This window comes from Lotus japonicus, chromosome 3 (assembly GCF_012489685.1).
Source record: "Lotus japonicus ecotype B-129 chromosome 3, LjGifu_v1.2".
NCBI classification, from domain to species: Eukaryota; Viridiplantae; Streptophyta; class Magnoliopsida; order Fabales; family Fabaceae; genus Lotus; species Lotus japonicus.
This window is the reverse complement of record NC_080043.1, coordinates 5,506,470-5,526,095: the sequence shown is the minus strand read 5'-3', so window position 1 is coordinate 5,526,095 and position 19,626 is coordinate 5,506,470. Positions and strand designations below refer to the sequence as shown.

At 34.8% G+C, this 19,626-nt stretch overlaps 3 protein-coding genes and 1 non-coding gene across 4 annotated transcripts; 3 read left to right on the top strand and 1 right to left on the bottom strand.

Moving 5' to 3' along the window:
* Window positions 1-924: 924 nt before the first annotated feature.
* Window positions 925-995, bottom strand: TRNAG-GCC (transfer RNA glycine (anticodon GCC)). The gene has a single exon. It is a non-coding gene; the product is annotated as a tRNA-Gly (tRNA).
* Window positions 996-2,875: 1,880 nt separating this feature from the next.
* LOC130743469 (uncharacterized) lies at window positions 2,876-5,812 on the top strand. Its single transcript, XM_057595721.1, has 10 exons — window positions 2,876-2,883; window positions 2,964-3,159; window positions 3,253-3,301; window positions 3,513-3,591; window positions 3,671-3,716; window positions 3,809-3,934; window positions 4,022-4,090; window positions 4,192-4,494; window positions 4,628-4,747; window positions 4,871-5,812. The coding sequence occupies exons 1-10, from the start codon at window positions 2,876-2,878 to the stop codon at window positions 5,810-5,812; spliced, it is 1,938 nt and encodes a 645-aa protein (XP_057451704.1).
* Window positions 5,813-6,649: 837 nt separating this feature from the next.
* LOC130742411 (uncharacterized) lies at window positions 6,650-9,566 on the top strand. Its single transcript, XM_057594515.1, has 5 exons — window positions 6,650-7,012; window positions 7,138-7,305; window positions 7,995-8,171; window positions 8,506-8,676; window positions 8,831-9,566. The coding sequence occupies exons 1-5, from the start codon at window positions 6,743-6,745 to the stop codon at window positions 9,248-9,250; spliced, it is 1,206 nt and encodes a 401-aa protein (XP_057450498.1). The 5' UTR covers window positions 6,650-6,742; the 3' UTR covers window positions 9,251-9,566.
* Window positions 9,567-14,433: 4,867 nt separating this feature from the next.
* LOC130748458 (uncharacterized) lies at window positions 14,434-16,612 on the top strand. The gene has a single exon (XM_057601676.1). It carries the CDS (start codon window positions 15,360-15,362, stop codon window positions 16,296-16,298), a length of 939 nt encoding a protein of 312 aa, XP_057457659.1. The 5' UTR covers window positions 14,434-15,359; the 3' UTR covers window positions 16,299-16,612.
* The last annotated feature ends 3,014 nt before the right edge of the window (window positions 16,613-19,626 follow it).

The following is a 19,626-nucleotide window of genomic DNA, read 5'->3' as shown; positions in this document are numbered from 1 at the left end:
AGGTTTCGGGTCGGGTTCATGCGTGCGGATCCGATAATAAGTCCAAAGTCCAAACCCATCTCCATAAAATATAAAAAATATGTGATTGGACATATATACACGTAAACTTGTTTTTTTTTTTCTACATCGGAAAATGAAAAAAAAAAACGAAAATAATTACAAGGCTATCACCTCTTTAGCCAAGATGAGAGTAATCTACAGACGAGAAAGGGAATACTGAAGATTGGACAATATATTATAAAATTAGTATTGTTTTACATTTCTCATTAACACCATTATAATTGATACATTAGAAGTAGTGTAATCAATCTCAGATAGTGTTATGTAGTAGTCGACCCCACATTTACTATAGCGGTACAGCGCATATAGAAAAATAAAATGAGCTTCTACACACAAACAAAAAATTGCTCACCTTAATCAAATACAATTTTGCAATATGTGTGAAATAGATAAGTTTATATGTGAATCCCAAAAATATTATTGATTATTGTCATTTATACAATCAAACATGAATGATGCAATGGAAGGATATGCATATTATCTCCCAATAAAAGATTTAATTATTGAAAGGATTATAGGTATGATTCAGTTTAGTACTTTTGATTGTAAATCAGGATTTTACCAAACTAGACTTACAAAGGAATCAAAGGTATTATAGCATTTGTTTGTCCTTAAGAGAAATATGAATGGAATGTGCTATCAATCGGATTAAAACATTCTCTAGGTATTTTCTAAAGAAAATTGGATTTAGATGAATAAAGATTTTAAGGATTTTTTTTTTGGTATTCTAATTAGTGGGCCAAGGGAAAAGAAAATTAAAAAAAATAGTAGGAGCTCAGACCCATTTACATTTAATCCACAAGGGATATGTGGTGATGGACCCACCATCACAGAGAATATCATCATAGCTACCCACACACAACATGCACCAGCCGGGAATCGAACCCGGGTCTGTACCGTGGCAGGGTACTATTCTACCACTAGACCACTGGTGCTTGATGTTTCATTCCCGCGTTTGTATATTTATATTTGCAAGTTAAACTACGACAACGATATTGTCCCTAACTCGTGGCATAGTTTAAACAAGATCAAATCTAGAGATATATAATTCAGAAATTTATTTCTTTGTTGTTTGTTTATTCTTTATATTTCTGCAGCAACTAACAAGGGATTTAAGAAAATGGTTTCCAAAAGAAAGTTTATTATTTTGCGAAAAGTTTTAAACACAATTCAACTTCATTGCTGTGTTTTTTATATTTAAGAATCCTGATGAATGGGTATGTTATATTTCAGCAGTATGATAATGATTAGGATTTAAAACCTTGTTCATATCACTACCTATAAAATGTGTCTCTAAATTTTCATATAATGAAAGGATATGTAGAAGTTGCTCTATTGTTGAAGCACATTCCACTAGAACTTCGAATGGATTAATCTCAAGATTTGAATAGAGGCTATTATTCTATATCTATTTTTATTAAGTGAAGCCTATGACATTTTAAAATCTTGGTTGATGAATAAAACATGATAGTTTACATGTGGTATTAAATCACAAAGTTTTATGAGAATGGTGATATAAATCTACTATGCTTTTGTTTGGTTTAGGAGAGAAATAGAGAAGAGAGAAAAATAGAAAATAGAAGATAAGTAGAGAGAAAAATGGAGTAATGTTTCATCCACACCTCTCTTTTGAGATGGAGAGGTGGAATGGTGAGAGAGATAGGAAGAAAAGAAAAAGTAAGAGAGAGAAAATATGAGATGTGATAGATGATAAGATGAGAGAGATAGAAATAAAAAGATGTGGAAATGAAGTGTTTAAAAAATGAGGTGTGTATATATCATTACTCAGAAAAATGTGACAAAAAATGTAGATTTTGTAGGTTGTTTGTTATGATAAAAAGAGAAGAAAATTATTGTTTTAGTAATTTACTTTTTTATAATATGTTGTTATTTGTTTATTCATTCATTAAAAAGAAAGTCATTGTTTTCAAATATTACAAATTATAAATTCTAATTTCATTGTAAAATACTCACTTTGACACTTTATCTCATAGCCAAATAAGGATAGAGACTAAGTTTTTGCTTTTAGCAAGATATCCCACGGCCATAGCCGTGAGACTAATCATTCACCCCCACGACTAAGCGGTAAAGAATTGATCGAAGAGTTTTTTTTTTCATTCACAACAGTTGAGAGACGAACCCCTAATCACTTGCTTAAAAATGCAGTGTTGAACTACTATGTCAACCCACATAGGGGATAAAGACTAAGTTGATAATGGTATAAAAGTGTAAGAACTCATGAAACAGATATAAAAAGCAAAATAAAATAATAAAAACTATAGGACTAATCATTAATGTTTAGCCATTTTACAAAATTTACACCGGCTCGGAGGGGAGAAATGGTGTGGAGGAGTTGAGTTTAGAAATGAGTATGACAACAAAAGGAGTTTAGAAATCAGTGAATATGAGATAAATTAAAAAATGGATAAAAGAAGAAATGGTGTGAGTGAGGATGGGGGGAATGGTTTGTGTTGTGTTAGCCCTATGGTGTTGGTCTTAACAAGTGTGGCAAATTGGTCCCATTCTTTCTTCTTTTGGTTTTGTATATTGCTTTAATTTTCGGCTGAGTAAGAGGTAAGAAAGAAAAAGAAGATTGTGCCCACAAACATTACCACAAGATCATGATCATATAATTATAATTATTAATTCACATATCTCTGTAGTTATAATACTAATACTAATAATAACTCATACTTGGTTTGGCATTTTGATATCTCCCAAATGTGGTAAACATCGTACCTTACCTTTCAAACTTGATCTCTCTTTAGTTTTAAAAAGCTTTTCTCCCCTCTCTCTCATTGCTTGCTAATGTACAATGACCAGGTTGGGGTAGGTTCAAGTTCAAGTTCTTCAGTCTTGAGTTTCCATTTTCATTTTCATTTTGAATTGGATTTGTGTGGCAGAAAATTGCAAAAAGAGGAAGGGCAAAGGAGGAGTCCAAGAGTATGTGCATTGGAGGCTCCTTGCATGAGGCCTAACTTGGATAATAATGGTCAAGGACCGGCATCCCGTACTAGAGGAACCAAGAAGAAAAGACTGAGGCCACTTCAACATGTCTCTGCATCAGCATCGCCTTCAACTTCAGCTTCACCAAACCAAGTGCAGTTTACATTATTTATATGAATCATTCCTTTCTTACATTAGTCCAATATGTTTAGTTGACACTTGACAAGCCATTAATACAATGTGCAGGGTGCAAAACATTCTTCTCATCAAAATGTTCAAAAGAGAAGTGCTATTGGTGAGTGAGATCCTCTTAACCAGGGTGGCTTTGGGCTTTATTCAAATTATTAATTGCTATCACTCTCCTAATGCATTTATAGCATGGTCGGATCAATTTATCTTTTCTCAAAATCAATCCTGGCACACAGAAGCTTCTAATATAGTCTTTAAAATCAATTGTAGAAGAATTTTCGAACATGCACTTAATTTACTGCGTTTGTGTGTATCAGATCAACCGTCACAGCTACCATCTTCAACTCTTTTGCCCGAGAAGCGAATGCTTGAACATGTCCTGGACACTTTACAAAGGTGTTGATTAGATTTTATCATTGTTTTACCACAATTTGAAAACCATATTTATCTCATCTATATTGTTAATACTATACAGGAAAGACGCCTATGAAATATTTGCTGAACCAGTTGATCCAAATGAGGTGTGTGATCAAATTTGTCATATCATCTTGCGGATATAACTTGGCATATTCTCCTTCTAATTCACTTTCTTGATGAATTTTTGTGCTTAAAGGTTGAGGATTATTATACAGTCATTAAAGAGCCTATGGATTTTGCAACCATGAGGGCTAAACTACACGAAGGGATGTATAAGACTCTAGAACAATTTGAGGTGTGCATCTTTCATTTTATTTCACATGCTCATGTTATCTGTCAGTATCAATTAGCAGACATGCATGCATAATATTTGAACCATCTAACACATGATATTTGAACCATTATACAGCATGACATGTTTCTAATATTCAACAATGCTATGAATTTTAATTCTGCCGGTACCATATACTTCAGGCAGGTATGACACATAATGCTGGTGAAATTTTTGGCACTAACTTTAATTATAAAATCTCTAGTTCCCCTTTCATGTAATGGTTTATCAAACTTTTCATTTTGTAGGCTCGTTATATTAGTGAAGCAGCAAAGAAGGTTTTTGATGAATTAAAAACCAATCCTGAAAAGTTTGAAATGGAGAACTCAGAAACAAGGCGAAAAGTAGCTCGACGAAACCAAGGAGACTTTAGAGATTCAACAGGCATGAAATCCAATGAAAGAGTTGTTGATGAGCCCTCGAAAAATGCGCCGTGTTCTTCCCGTGGTACATCGAACCGGAAAAGTGTTAAGGCAAATCATGGATCTTCTGATAGTACTAAGCGTTTTGATGCTAGAGATGTTAAGGTTTCCACAGGTAACAAGGATAGTGTAGTCTGAAAAACAGAACCAATGATCTTATTAGAAAAATATTGAACTTTGGAAAAGCTACATTGTGTGGTTAATTAAAGTTTATTTATCAGGTACTAAAGACAATAGCAGATGTAGAACTTCAGGTACTAAGGACAATAGCTGTAGAACTTTGGAGGTTGATAGGCGCTGTACTTATAAACCTTTGTCCCTTGATGAGGATGAATCAATATTTTCAACAACAGTTTATGATAAATTGAAACGGCTTGAGCATGTGAGTCTTTTATGCTTCCATTGTCATATGGAAAAATTACAAAATGTTCAAATACTGGTTTGGACTTTGGATTGATCATAATGCATACCTTATTGTTTATTGTTTATCCTATCCTTTATACAGGTTAATCAGCAAGATATTGGTTACAAAGATAGCTTGATGATGTTTGTTAAAGGTTTAGGACCCACTGCACAAAATATAGCTAAAAGGAAACTACTTGGATGTGAAATTCATACGGCATCTACTGATTCTCCACTGAAGAAACCAAATCCTTTTAGCATAGGTACTACTTCTACCTTGATGTCTCAATATCCTAATGAGATGAGAGCCCATAGTGAAAAGATTGATATAAAGATTGCAAGTGGAGGGGAAAAAGTGCAAGGGACATTTAATGCTGAAAGAGAGAAAGGTTTTAGTCCCTTAGAGAGTAATGCTCAAGGAAATCAAAGGTGGTCTTTTGGGTGCAATAAAGTATTCCCAAATCAGAGATTTTGTCCTGATTTACACTATCCAGGTTATGACAATAAGGTTGGGATGATGATGTTATTGGAGAAATCGAAGACTGTTAATCAAGAAAACTTGTCAGGGTCAATTTTAGAGAACTCTCAAACAAAAGGGTTAGAATCAAGGTTGGAAAACAATTACAACTTTCAATCAAGTTCAAGACCTTGGCACTTAGAAAGTGGTGGTGTTTCATGTTTGGTTCAAGATAGAAGCCAATTGATGCAGAAATCAAGTTCAATGTGTGGACCTGGTGTTGGTCAAAATATAGAAGCACATTGTCCAACAAATGAGGTTGGTTGCTCATTTCAAGCCGTAAGAAGTTCAAAATCAGAACAATCTGTGCCACTGGCTTCCAATTTTGTTTTCAATCTTCCTTATTTGAAGACAAGACTTGATCAGATAAACTCCTCAGAACAGCCTAGGTTCTCACAGCAGGATTTGAGTGGCGGCAAGAACAGGCCCTTTTCTGCTCCAATGAGGTATCATCAGGGATTCTTGATCCGTGATCCTTCAAGTGATATGCAAACTACTCTTTACAGTCACAATCTACAGAAGTTTTGAATCATCAGCATACATAGATTTAGCAATTTTGCACTAATTTTTAAGTTGTATTTCAAGGTTTAATGGCTAAATTAAAGTCATGCTCTATGTTAAAATTGGTTGCTTGGCTTTGCCAATTGCCACCATTTTTAAGGAGCAAGACCATTTTTGTCTTGCATAGTTGAGTTATTATATTTATATCATAAGGTAAAGTATAATGTTATTATATCCTTTGCTGTAATTAATAGTGAAGGTATATCTATCAATAAATTGAAGTCTTTCATTGCTCTTTATGCATAACTTGTATTTATCAGTTTATAACTTCATATGATTGTACTTAAGAGCAAAAACATGACATTAAGAACTAGTTCAATGGAAAATGCTTTTTGATATGAAAAGCATATGAACGAAATCCATGAATATGAGGTAGGCCTAATTCTTCCCCAAAACCTAGCTTAGAGTTGTGGATTGCTTAACCCTACATAAAAGCTATTTTGACAATATCTCTAATCAATGTGAGACATTAACAACAGAGACATGTGGCTCTTATTGCATTTCATGCTTAGAGAATTATTTGATTTTAGATAAAATGGGAGAAGCTAGTAGTGAATCAAATCAATGATCATAAGGTATGCAGAGGTTGTTAAAAAAACAGAAAAAGAATGAGCATTTTTATATCATCTATATATATAAGTGTAGTCAGGGATAGAAGTGAGAGTGATGGAAGTCAAAATAAAACTAAAAAAATGTAGTTAATAATAGTTCTACGGATCCTACGTTCAAGGTGGTATTAACCACCCACTTGTGTGTTTTGTTATTTGATGATGACAAAAAGGGAAAAAAGAGTTGAAACTTGAATTAATGGGAGAGAGATCAGGGTTGCACTTTGCCTGTTTGTTTTCTCATCAAGGTGGTGGTGGCAGTACTTGGTGGTGGATGTAGTAATTAACAATGGCATATAGGAGAAGGCAAGGAATATCAAGAGCTTCCACCTTCAAGGAAGAGATTTGTGAGCAACCATCATCAGATTTGGATGAAAACACTTCTCATGCCGCCTCCGCCGCTCCGCGTTCCTATTCCTTCACTCCATCAACATCTTCTTCATCCTCCCTCGCTGCTCAGGCCATTAAAGCCTCCGCCGCTCGTCGCGACCCCTCTTTTTCCTTTTCTTTTGATAAATCTTCTTTAGCCCTTCAACATAATGAACATCATAGATCAAAGGTTTGTTCTTTTTCTTATCTTCATAATTGGCTTCAATTTTCATTATGTCAGGCGACACATGAATGATTTTATATTAGATTTACGCCTGTTATCATGTTATAATACCATAATTCTGCATCATGCAGAGCATGGATGCTTACAATGACGTTTCAAAGTCTGGTTTCTGGGGTGTTCTTGCACAGAAAGCCAAGGAAATTCTGGATGACAATAATGCAGTGCCACAAAATGACACAGTGCCCTCAAAACTCAGATCACACTCCTTTAATACCTTCACTCCTGCGGGTCGTGCTCAGGTGATTTTATATATTTGTAATTATTCTTATTATGATGAGATGTGATGTTGCATCAATTGAAACCCTTGATTTTCAGATAAACACATGTGAAAGGGATTTTGATACCATAAGCAAACCATTGATCAAAAACCATGGATTGGAATTAATCAAAACTTAAATTGTGTCAATATCTATGTGTGTATATATTAGAAATATAATATAAAAACAGTAATGTATCATTTAGCTCTTAGGCTTTTAGAATAGTTGAAATATGATATAGTATCAGAGCTTCTATGACCAGTGGTCTAGAATTTGCATGTGGGCATATACATTGTTCATACTCCAAGCTTCTGCCCCCTCTAAGCATGCTTTGTCTTTCTTACCCCCTTCCAAGCCATTATATCAATCCTTGACTTTCCTACCAAAGCAGACAATCCTACATTTTTAAAGGGGTCACACAATGTATCATGAGATTCATATTTTTAGCAGGAGAACAAGTAAATAACTTTTGTCCCTGTTTCGTGTCCTACTGATCAAATTGTATCATGTAAATTAGTAAATGGCATGTATGTGACAATTGTAACTTTAATGAGTAATTTTTAAATGACAAGACACAATTTCATTACTGATACACAGAAGATGACACCAAAAGGAGACAGAAGTTTTTGATCCCTTTAAATGCTGCTACTTAATTGTCTTACTTTCTTCAGGAAGGTCGAGCAATTTTGGAGAGTAAGCCATCAGATCTCAGACCTCAACTCAAGCTAAAGGGACCTTTTCCCGAGGACATAAATCAAGCTCCAGGGATGTGGAATCCATGGCAGCAATCCGCACTGAGCCCAAATTCTCAAACTACCCATGAAACACAACTCAAGGCATCTCGCGACGTAAGGTGGCAACCATGTAGAGTGTGTTTGGTTTTCAGCTGAAAGCAAATTTAACTCAAATATTCGGTTTTTTAAGATAGATTTTCCAACCGAGTAAAATGGTTGAATTGAGAAAAAACACATTTACATCAAATCTAATAGATAAACAAACACACATAATCATGTGTGGTTGCCTCACTGCTTCTTATACATATCATAAACATGGATATATAAGATCATTTAGTGTGATGTGAATGTGATGGTTGTTTATTAAGTTTGAAATACTTAATAATTGTTTTGATTTCTCATATTACATGACAAGCACATTGTTTGTTTGTTTGGTTTGGTTTTTCAGGTGGCAATGGCAACAGCTGCGAAAGCAAAATTACTTCTGCGGGAACTAAAAACCGTAAAAGCAGATTTGGCTTTCGCGAAAGCACGGTCTTCTCAACTAGAAGAAGAAAACAAATTACTCCGAGACCGGGAGGGTCGCGAGAAGGGGCAAAGCCGTGCGGACGATGATCTGGTATGCATTATTGTATACATTAAAAAAACATAGTTTACATTTTCGAAAGTTCAAGTTTCGGGAGCTGTTACATTTTTACTTTCAAAATTTCAACTTCCGGAAGTAAAAATAATTTCGACTCACATAGTTATTCTTATGATATATGTGTTGTCAGATCCGACTTCAACTAGAAACACTTCTTGCTGAGAAGGCTCGATTGGCTAATGAGAATGAGACATATTCTCGCGAAAACAGATTCTTGCGGGAAATAGTAGAGTACCATCAGCTGACTATGCAGGATGTGGTGTATCTAGAAGAAGATGATGATGAAGAAGGCATGGAAGATATGAAAGAACTTTATCCCATAGATCATACCACAACAGGTACCACACCTTCTCCCCGCTTGTCCATGTCGTCCAGACGCTCGTCATTAGGAAATGGAACAGTTCAGACAAAAGATTTATTTCCAGTGCCACAAGAAGATGATGAAGAAGAAGAAGATAATGATGATAAGAATACATCCGAAGATGAAGCTCCTCGTACTTCTAGTTCTAGTATCTCAGTCTCAGCTCCCAAAGATGAGCATGCAAAATGATCCGTTTATATATAGAATTATAGATTAGCCTTTTGGATGGGGTTTGTGGCTGTCTCTCGATTAATTCATGAAAGCTACATGCATGTGCACATATAGAGAAGTAATTCTAACATTTATATTCACGCTTTCTCTTTATTACCAAAGGGAAAAATGTAAAGAAGGGGGCTTAGCATTGTTTGATTATGTACGAAGATGACCTTGGTTGGTTAGGTTTTGGGTTCATTTGGAAATTAGTCTTTTAAATGCGGGGGTTGTCTATGGTATTATTTAACCAGGTGGACAAATAATGTTTTATATAAGTGAGTTTTGAATTGCACACAATTTTTTTTTTATTTCAAGTATCATTTACTGAGATAATGATGTTCGAACCACAACTTTATTTAACTACAAGGTCGCATAGAACACCAAATGTTTTAGATTTGGTGCATTCTGATTTTTGGGATCAAATGACCACTAGTACTCATAGTGGTGCTAGCATGACCCCTCCATATTGGTTTGGACTTAGACCAAAACTAAAGGATATATGTCTGTAGTATTCAAATAATTTCATGCTAGGTAAAATGTTAAAGTGTATTTGCACTAATAACGAAGGAGGTTTATAGAAGCTATTAGCAATAAAGCTTCTAAAGTGAATGAAAATGAATGTGATAATAAGATATGTATAGAGATATTGATAAATGATTTTATGTAATAATAAGATATATAGAGATATGAAGCAAAATGTGGGTGTATGGGAAATATCGTTATTAATAGTGGTCAATGAATGGGGACCAAAAGTAAATTTCAATCTAAATAGTAACTTCAGAGTGAGTAATGTTGAACTGGGGCAAGCAAATTAAGCTGAGGTACGTATCACAGAGTACTGTTGAGTGTGGACACGCAGAAGGATGTTGGTTTCATGGTCTGCTAATTTTGAGAAGGAAGGAGGGAAGGAGTAAAGGTTGAAAGAAACGTACAGAAACAAACCTAAGAGACAGGCTCACATGCCATGAATGCTATTGCAAATTTGCAATTGTCAAAGTCATGTGCATCATCTCATTCATACATTACCATCTGCTATGCTGAAATGTGGACCACACCTCGTTTGCTCTTGTTACCAACATAGTAGTTAATAAGTATTAATTTCATACTACTGTGTGGCGTATGCCATTGCAGTCCAAAAACTAGTCAGTTTCCATGAGCTGGAACTAATTAAATAAGGTAACTCTATTTATTTTTTCCTTTTTTTCTTACGAGGTTATTGCTTGGTAGCATTACATAAACACACAGCAATTATATTATACTAGTAATTTATGTGTGGAGAGGGAGTTTGACTCTTTCCTTAAACACGAGAAGATTATTTTGTTGAGTCAGTGTTCTAGCCTTCTAGGGCCATTTGGCTCAAGTATAGAGATAAAAATACAAGTTTTTTACTAAGGCTTCTCAGGGATGGAAGTGAAATTTAATTGAAATCATTACTGAAGATAGCGGCAGATAATTTAAGGACTATATATATATGATGAGATTTATTCTGCTTTAATTCGATTCAATCTGTTTTGCATAGATATTTTATGTCGCTCTTCTCTTCCTCTTGCCCGGTTGATATTGATGTTATTACTTCTTTAGTTGTTGGCTGAATTTCTCCTCGTCACTTAAGAGATTTTATCATCTCCGTTTTTAAGGAGGATGAGATACTCTTTCTGATGCAGCTAACGAAAGTGTCTGGTTTGGACATGTTAAAAGTATATGATCCACATCCAATACCCTTTTTACAAAGTGCGCTGGTACATATGAGTTTCCCCTGATTGGGCTTCACTCATTATGAATTGTGTTTTAACTATGAGCTTTTCTCTAATGCTAAATGGTAACCCCACACAATATTTTTCACCTCAAAAAGACTTACCGCAAGGTGATCCTTTCTCTCCCTATTCATTTATATTATGTTGGGAAGTTTTGTTATCTTGTTTCCTTAATATTCATGGTATCAAATTTGTTTGCTTTTCTCTTGTTATCTCTCATCTTTTGTTTGCACACAACAATATTTTTTTATTCAAGAGCAATTGTTCTGGAAGTTAGAAGTATAAGAGAGATACTTCACTCTTATGAGCATGTGTCGGGTAAAATTATCAATCTTGATAAGTCTATGCTCACTTGCAGCCGAAATATACCTAACCAACAATTTGATGAGCTGAAATAGTTATTGAATGTGAATGCAATAGAGAGGTATGACAAGTACTAGAGACTTTCAACTATGAATGGTAAGTCAAAGACCCAATTTTCAATTTTGTTAAGGAGAGGGTGCTGAAAAAACTAAAGGTTGAAATGAGAAATCATTATCCTGTGAAGAAAGAGAAGTGTTGATTAACGCGGTATCACTATCCCGTGCAGACATGAATGAGTTGAAGTTCTGTTCCACCCCTCCCCGCTAGAGCATGTTTTGTGTCGTGCGATGCTCACGCATCTAACTCTAGTAGCGTCTGTCTCAACCAGTTATGAGACTTCCCTGTTGTATGGCTGCATCCTAGAACAGGTGTTATTAAGATTAACTTTGGCGCCTTTGTTACATGTGTGAGCCTTGCTGGTTTCGGCTCCATTGTTAAGGACAACAATGGTGAGGTTCTTGTTGTTGTAACAACAACGTGTTTTGCAATTCTTTCTCATGTAGTTGTGTAGGCTTTTTGCTTCCGATGAGCTCTATCCATAGCACCTAAACTTAATTTGTTTTCGTCAGACTTGTTTTGAATATGATTGTCTAGTCTTATTTGAAGCTTGGAAACGTCATTGTGAATAGAACTTTTTACCTTGCTTCTAAGGTCCGAAATTATTGTATATTTGTATTTTACTTTCTAATTTTGATGTTTTATTTATTTTGCCTTTATTTGTACCTCTGGTAATACTGTTGCTAATGCTTTGGGTAAAATTACTTTCCCTTTAATGTAAGGATTATTTATTAGGCCTAGTCCCCACTTTTCGAACTTTATATATACAACTTAGGAGTTGATTGATTTTGGTTCCAATATCAAAATTGAAAACGCTTGATTAAAAAGTGGAATAAAAAGGGGTTGTAAAATAACAATCATGCTATAGCCTATATGACATGACCGCTTCCAAGCACGGTTTTATCGATTAGCTTTTGTGAGTAGTTTCGCATAACATGTTTCCGTGTTATGTATCATTCCTATGATACAATCATGTTTAGTTTGCTACGGTTAATTATTATTTTACAACTTCTTCATTATCATTCATTGATTATGCTAAACTACCCACATTCGTGCTTGGAAGCGGTTGTTCATGTAGAAGTGTTTCTTTAGGTATTGGGATATTTTCAAACTAACTGAGGTTAAAAACCTTATTTTAATGGACTTTAATGGGCAGCTTTAAATTTGTCTCATGTATTCAATCCTAAATGGATACAGCACATTATCTTTTCATCATTGTTGCATGTTAGAAATTATTCTGCAAGAAAATTGATCAATGATGAAATTATTAGCTTCTATTTTTGGCAGGTTGATATTGATTCATCCCCATTATTGTTTCACAAGTTCCTCTGCCCTGCACTCCTAAATAGACCCACCACCAAGTCATACAATTTGGAGCCACGTGACTTACGCTCAGGATAGGACAACTTGGAAGATATGCAAAACAAGTAGGGTCATCGTTGTAAAAAGACTCGAGAGCCATGTGGGCTTCTATTTTGACAAAATAATTTTAGGTTAACGCATTTACACCTAAGACCGAGATAGAAATAAAAGAGATATGAATAATATAATAAGTGATGTGATTAAAACATAAGAAAGAGATAGGAAAAAATATTAAGTTGAAATGATATGTAAAAGAATCGGAATGTGAACATATCATTACTAGAAACTCTTTTGGCAATGAGTCATGTGAGGCTTTTACAATTTTAGCTGTCCAAAACAAATAGTTAATTACTAGTTAGAACTTAGAAGCATGTAATCAGAGCATTATGATTTGATTTTCACACATGTTTATTTCAGTCTCCATCCTCCCTTCTTCTTTCTAATGCTTTCTAAGCCTATAATAATTAAGGGAGACCTTCTGTAAAGAGATTATAGGATAAGACAGAAACTATATAAAACAAATATCAATATTTTTATTTGCTATTTATCAGAATTGAGGATAAAAGAATATTCGAATAATATTAATAAAAAAGTTTAAACTTAGATTAAAAAAAAATTATATCTATAATACATTAAAATTTATTAAATAATGCTCTGAAATAAAAATATTCTACACAAAGGCTTGCCGAGAACACAAACCCAACCGGTGAGAGACGACACACTAAACATACATATGATGAGAATCCAAGAACCCAACTAGTACTCCAAATCCTTCAAATTTAAGTAATTTGTATAACTTTTACATGTGATGCAATGTTGTTTGAATTTAGCATATTTACATCATAGTTGAACTAGCCCTGTTAATGAGTTTTATTCATTTATAAAATTTAAACTTAAGACTTTTTAAAAAAATATCAAACATATACCACTCGTATCAACTAATGTTCATCGTGTATATTCTTTCAACTAACATATTTGTAGTGACGAGCATCAACTTTTTCATATTAAAATTAACCATATCCCTCTTTTTGTTTGTATGTATTAAATCGGTGGATCATTATGCAATTTGTTGATATTTATGCACTAAGAAAATAGAAAGACTTGTTTTGGAAAAATCATTTGAAATTTTGAAAATAATAGAATTCTTTTTTTTAAACAAAAATAGGAGAATTCATTGTTTGTTTGGAAGCGTTAAATTGGTGGAACATTATGTAAATCATTGATATTTACAAAATGATATAAATAGAAAGTCTTGATATGAAAAAAAAATATCATTCAAATTTTAAAATGGGAAAAACACATTAATACTACTGTGTATCACTCATCTCGTACAAAATAAGCAAAGTTGTTATTTTATATATTTCTTGGTACCAACCTATCGTATATATTCTTATTTAAGAACAGAAAGAGAAAAATGTTACAACACAACTGGTAGATAGTTGAGTTCTTTAAACATTTAGTTTGGGGTTTGATTCATGAGTGACGCGCATGAAAATATTCGTTGGGAAATACCTATTCGCTAAATGTAATCTTAGATTATCGAGAGATTAGTCTCATAAATGTCGGTGGTTTATTTAATTGTATTATTACAGCACTATTTACAATCTGGGTGAGTGTTTTTGCCCAGGGCCACAACCAACAGTGACATACACTGCTTTCTGCTTTTTGTGTGTTGTGTTTGTGTTTTCTTCTGCTTCTCATTCTCATCTCACCAGAGAGAGAGAGAGAGAGAGTTTGAGGTTGTTCCTTCTTCCACCTTATCTTCCACTCTCTTGATTGGTTCTTGCATTCCTCTTCTGCACTGTGTGGAGCCAAATTGCAAAACAAGAACAACAAGTTGAAGAAGAAGAAGAAGAAGAAGAAGAAGAAATCAATGGAATCCAGCTGAGCATCATCATTCATTGATTCATTCATGTAATGGGGTATGACTCTGCAGATTCATCTTCAGCTACCAGGAACCTAGATTGTGAGTGAAGTGAAGTTTGAAGCTCACAGTGAGTGTTAACTGTTAATTTAATGCTGTTTTGTTCTTCAATTCAGCTCCATCTTCTAGAAATTTCTGGTTCTGAAATCCATGAACATGTGTGTATATTTTAGGGCTTTCAGCTTTCAAGTGTTTTAGCTGCCAAATTGCCAATCAAAACCCAAATGCAATTCCCTTTGTCATTGTGCTAGTTCATCATAATTGAGAAGAATTAGGGTAGTGAAATGCAAATTAAATGCCCACAATTAGAACCAATTAAGATTCCTAAATTGTTGCCTTTTCTGTGAGTGAGGGGAATCGTTGCAACGGTTAAAACCTTCAAAGTTTGCTGCTTTTTCAATCAACACACCCTTTGGGAAAGAAAGAAAGAAGGAATATTGTTCTTTATATATAGTACCCTACCCGTTGATTTTGCAAACAAGACCTAGAAACGTGGCTGCTACTACTTAAACCCCTTTTCAGGTGATTTCAATTTTTTAATCATCCACTCTGAATTTCATCAGCCATTGTTCCTTTTGATTGAGGGGTTGTTGTTGAGTAAAATATATATCTCTAACAAGCATCGATGGGGCTTCTCGTTCGGAGTCTCGCGGTGCTTGTTCTTGTTCTTCTATGGTGTCATTCATTCCCCCATGTTAGGGCTCAGTCTAGCAGCCAAGCCAAGTCCCTTGATGTAATTCTTCAAGAATATGCCTACAGAGGTTTGGGCAAGCCGAAAACCGGTACTGTTTATGATGGAACTCAGCTTCTTCCTTCGAATTTGACTGGTGTTAAGGTTGCTGCATTGAGGTTAAGGAGTGGCAGTTTAAGGAGATATGGTGTTGCAGTGTACAATGAGTTTCAAATTCCCGAGGGAATCATTGTGAGTCCTTATGTGAAAAGGATTGTTTTGGTCTACCAGAATTTGGGTAAATTGTCCACTAGGTACTACCCTTTGCCTAATTATACTTACCTGGCTCCTGTCCTGGGATTGCTCGCATATGATGCTTCGGATTTGTCAGCTACCGGTTTACCGGAACTGCATATAACTGCTTCCCGTGACCCTGTAAAAGTCAAGTTCCAGGATGTGAAAGCTGCTCCTCACGGTGCCGTTGCGAAATGTGTCTGGTTTGATTTACAGGGTTCTTCCAATTTCAGCAATGTAACAGGAGGCGACACATGCTCTACCTCAAGACAGGGTCATTACTCTATAGTGGTTGAGTCCACTGCTCCCTCTCCGGTTCCTGCTCCGACTCCGGTACCGAGTGCTAAAAAGGAGAGCAAGAGTAACAAGAAAGTTTGGATTATTGTAGGCTCTGTCCTTGGTGGATTGCTATTGCTGGTGCTATTGTATTTACTAATTGTGTGGGTGGTCAAGTACATGAGAAACAAGAAAATACAGCAGATGGAAAGATCTGCAGATATGGGTGAAGCTCTTCACATGGCCTCTGTCGGGGATACAAAAGCACCGGCCGCAACAGTTACTCGAACACAACCTACCCTTGAACATGAATATGCACCCTGACATATTCTTTGTGTATAATCTTCCAGTTGCTGTCCTTCCTCAATCCAGTCATATGCAAAGCTCAATAACCGTGTTCAGAAAAACTCTTCCAAAACACACCTTTTTTTGGTGTCGCCGACTCGCTGCTTCTCCTTATTTGCTTAGGCTCTTGGTTAGTTTATACCTGTGGTAATATAATTTTTTTGTGTAAATCTGTTTATCTCCTTTACTATGATTCGTTGTGGTGTGAATGTTGCAGCCAAAAGTGATTCTATATGTGATGAATTCAGGTTTTTCTCATTGACAAGGAATAAAAATGTGACACCTTTGATGTAGTTGAAACTTGAAAGTTTTCATAACCTGTAAAGAATGTTTGTGGGCACACCAATGCTTCTTCCCTTCGTCACCACCAGTACTTATCACCATGTGCATTCTTTTATGTGACCCAAGATTTTGATTATATAATATTGCTCCTGAAAAAAGCCATCTTGGAAATTCAGTGTGTACTTTATGCCTGGCGTTTGTTGGCATTGTCTTGTTTATAGATTTTAGGTAGGAAAAGTGAAATGGAAGCTTAGAAATTGATCATGAGGATGGCAAATAGCTTAGTTTAATTTCATTTCTGCCATTTTACAAAGTTTTATCCTTCTGACTCTTATTTCTGAAAGTTTTTGTGAATTTTGGTTTTATTGGCATTGGATAGTTACATCACAAACAGGGCTATGGTGGTTTTATTTGCAATTGGATTAATTTTATTGTGGCCATTGAATGTTATGATCTGATTGCCCTTATAAAAAGTCAAAAGTCAATTGATTAACTGTAACCATCCATAATTAATTCACGTATCTAAACGGCAAGTCCAATTTAGAATATTCAATAAAGATTTAATAATAATTTCTAAAAATAAGGAGTTTCATACCATATAAGCTTAATTTACCATGATTTTTTCCATAACAATTTTCATAATTTGCAATTTAATCCTTTACATTCTAAATAATTTAAATTGAGGGTTCTGAACTCTTCTATTTTAAAAGGGTACCGGAGCAACAACAACGTTCTTATTAATTGACCGCATATATTTAATATATCAAGATTAACTTCTGAGCCCTTAAAAATAATTTCCTTGATACCCTCTAGAAGTGAAGGAATTTCGTACATGTTGGCTTTAATCATGTTTGGCTTAATTACAACTTTGGTCCCCGACGTTTACCAATGCCACGATTTTGCTCCCCCACCTAATTTAATTACATAGATGGTCCCCGACGTTGTAGGCTGCGTGCAACGTTAGTCCTACCGTTTATTTCTTAATGGAGGAGGCTTACGTGGACGTCTAGTTGGAGAGAAAAAGGAGATCTGAGGAGAGAGGGGAGCACGTGAGTATCACGTGAACCTTATATGAACCCATTATACCCAAATCTGAAACCCTAGGGATCTAAATCGCGTTACCTTCTTCGTTCCAGGGAGGTCAGGGGTTTGGGTATAATGGGTTCAGATAAGGGTCACGTGATACTCACGTGTTTCCCTCTCTCCTCATACCTCCTTTCTCTCTCCAACTGGACGTCCATGTAAGCCTCCTCCATTAAGAAATAAACGGTAGGACTAACGTTGCACACGGCCTACAACGTCGAGGACCATCCATGTAATTAAATTAGGTGGGGGACCAAAATCGTGGCATTGGTAAACGTCGGGGACCAAAGTTGCAATTAAGCCATCATGTTTTCTTCATAATTAACTTTTTAAAATTTACAATCTTATCCTTTGAATGTTAAAAAATAAATTAAAGGGTAGCACATTGTACATCCTTCTACTTTCAATAGGTACTGAAACAACGTCCTGCTAAATTATAAATTATACCACTATAATTTTTCCTATCCAATCATTCAGATAACATTAATATTCGTGTAATAAATAAAATATTTGCCGTCCACATTTTTCCTTATTTTTTTCCTAATCCTTTCATTTGTATGTTGTATTAATTATAATAAATTAATACTTTCAAAAAGAAACTATAAATTAATAATACACTGAATGAAAGTCAAATAATTCATCTATAACAGTGATCTCCCTTCCTTGGTCCCTAATGTGTGAATGTTTGAATATATCACGGGCTGGATTTTAATTTTCAAGATCATATGTCAAACCTACACATGTCAAACTAGATCAATCTCAAGGATTTAATTATGTGTATGAAAAGAAAAAGAAAAAAAACTGCTTAGAAATGTAAAGATCACTTCAAGCCAACGATCCAACTAATTTGCTATGACTTTAAGCTTAGAAGCCGTCTTGACTCCAACATTCTTTTACTTACAAACCACCCGGGTATCCTGTCACCATTTAAATGTTGGCTATTTCGGGTTCGAGATCTAATCAAAGTTAATCAATTAATTTTTTCATCTCATTCTTGGGTGTATTATGTGGAGATTGGAAGCGATAATTCTTCATACACACTCAATTTGCATTGTCAACTGAGTTATTTCTCGTGGGTTCACAACTCCTACATTTTATTTTTTAAAAAACCTAAAAAAAATTTAAAATTTAAAATTATTTATAATATTGCATAACTTAAGGTTTTTCAAAAAGATATATTCATCAATAGCTATATAAAAAAATTGTAAACTATTTTAAAATTTAAAACAACACCAATATTACATGTTAATTTTGTGTTCCCGTCAATAACTCAATGTCTCAATCTCTATAAAAAAGAACCAAAGGAAATAAAGATGAGAAAGGCTTATCAAAATGTTTGGTGTACACTCAAAAGGTGTAAACTCTAGAGAGAAAAATGAGGGTTTATATGAGTGTCGATATTAGCCACTAATCAGTGTTCTACGGATCATAACTCAATGCCAATATATAGATGCAATAATGAGATGATATCATATTAGAGCAATGATATATTCACATCTTACTTCTTCTCTTATTTCATTTTCACACATTTTTTATTTTTCTTCATATCTCTCTGTAGTTCTTGTCAAATCACAAATCATATCACTCATTTCTCTGTTTTCTCTTCCTATTTGTATAATGTGGAGGTAAAAATGAGATGTCTACACAACATTATTCTATGAGAATATGAGATTGGGGAGTGGTGTAGAAACTAGGAAGCTAGGGATCACATCCACAGCTCAGCACCAAACAATCAGTTCAAGCCTTTACTCAATTATTATTTTTTAATTTCTGTCTTCGTGCGCTAAGCCAACTACCCCTAGGGATTTGGCATGCATACTTGCTATTCCAATATTCTCTCCTTATTTAGATTTGTTGGTGTTTTTTAAGCAACACAGCTACTCAAATTGAAGAGTTGACTGTTCTCCAAAGCATTTGATGGAACAACACAGAAGAAATATCT

What these genes read in the sequence shown, in the direction of transcription:
- LOC130743469 (XM_057595721.1), top strand. An exon ending in TCAAAAGAGAAGTGCTATTG is followed by an intron (nt 3,302 to 3,512) that starts GTGAGTGAGATC and finishes TGTGTGTATCAG; the next exon opens with ATCAACCGTCACAGCTACCA. An exon ending in AATTGAAACGGCTTGAGCAT is followed by an intron (nt 4,748 to 4,870) that starts GTGAGTCTTTTA and finishes TCCTTTATACAG; the next exon opens with GTTAATCAGCAAGATATTGG.
- LOC130748458 (XM_057601676.1), top strand. Translation starts at nt 15,360, where the DNA reads ATGGGGCTTCTCGTTCGGAGTCTCGCGGTGCTTGTTCTTGTTCTTCTA.
- LOC130742411 (XM_057594515.1), top strand. Translation starts at nt 6,743, where the DNA reads ATGGCATATAGGAGAAGGCAAGGAATATCAAGAGCTTCCACCTTCAAG. An exon ending in ATGAACATCATAGATCAAAG is followed by an intron (nt 7,013 to 7,137) that starts GTTTGTTCTTTT and finishes TGCATCATGCAG; the next exon opens with AGCATGGATGCTTACAATGA. An exon ending in CTCCTGCGGGTCGTGCTCAG is followed by an intron (nt 7,306 to 7,994) that starts GTGATTTTATAT and finishes TACTTTCTTCAG; the next exon opens with GAAGGTCGAGCAATTTTGGA.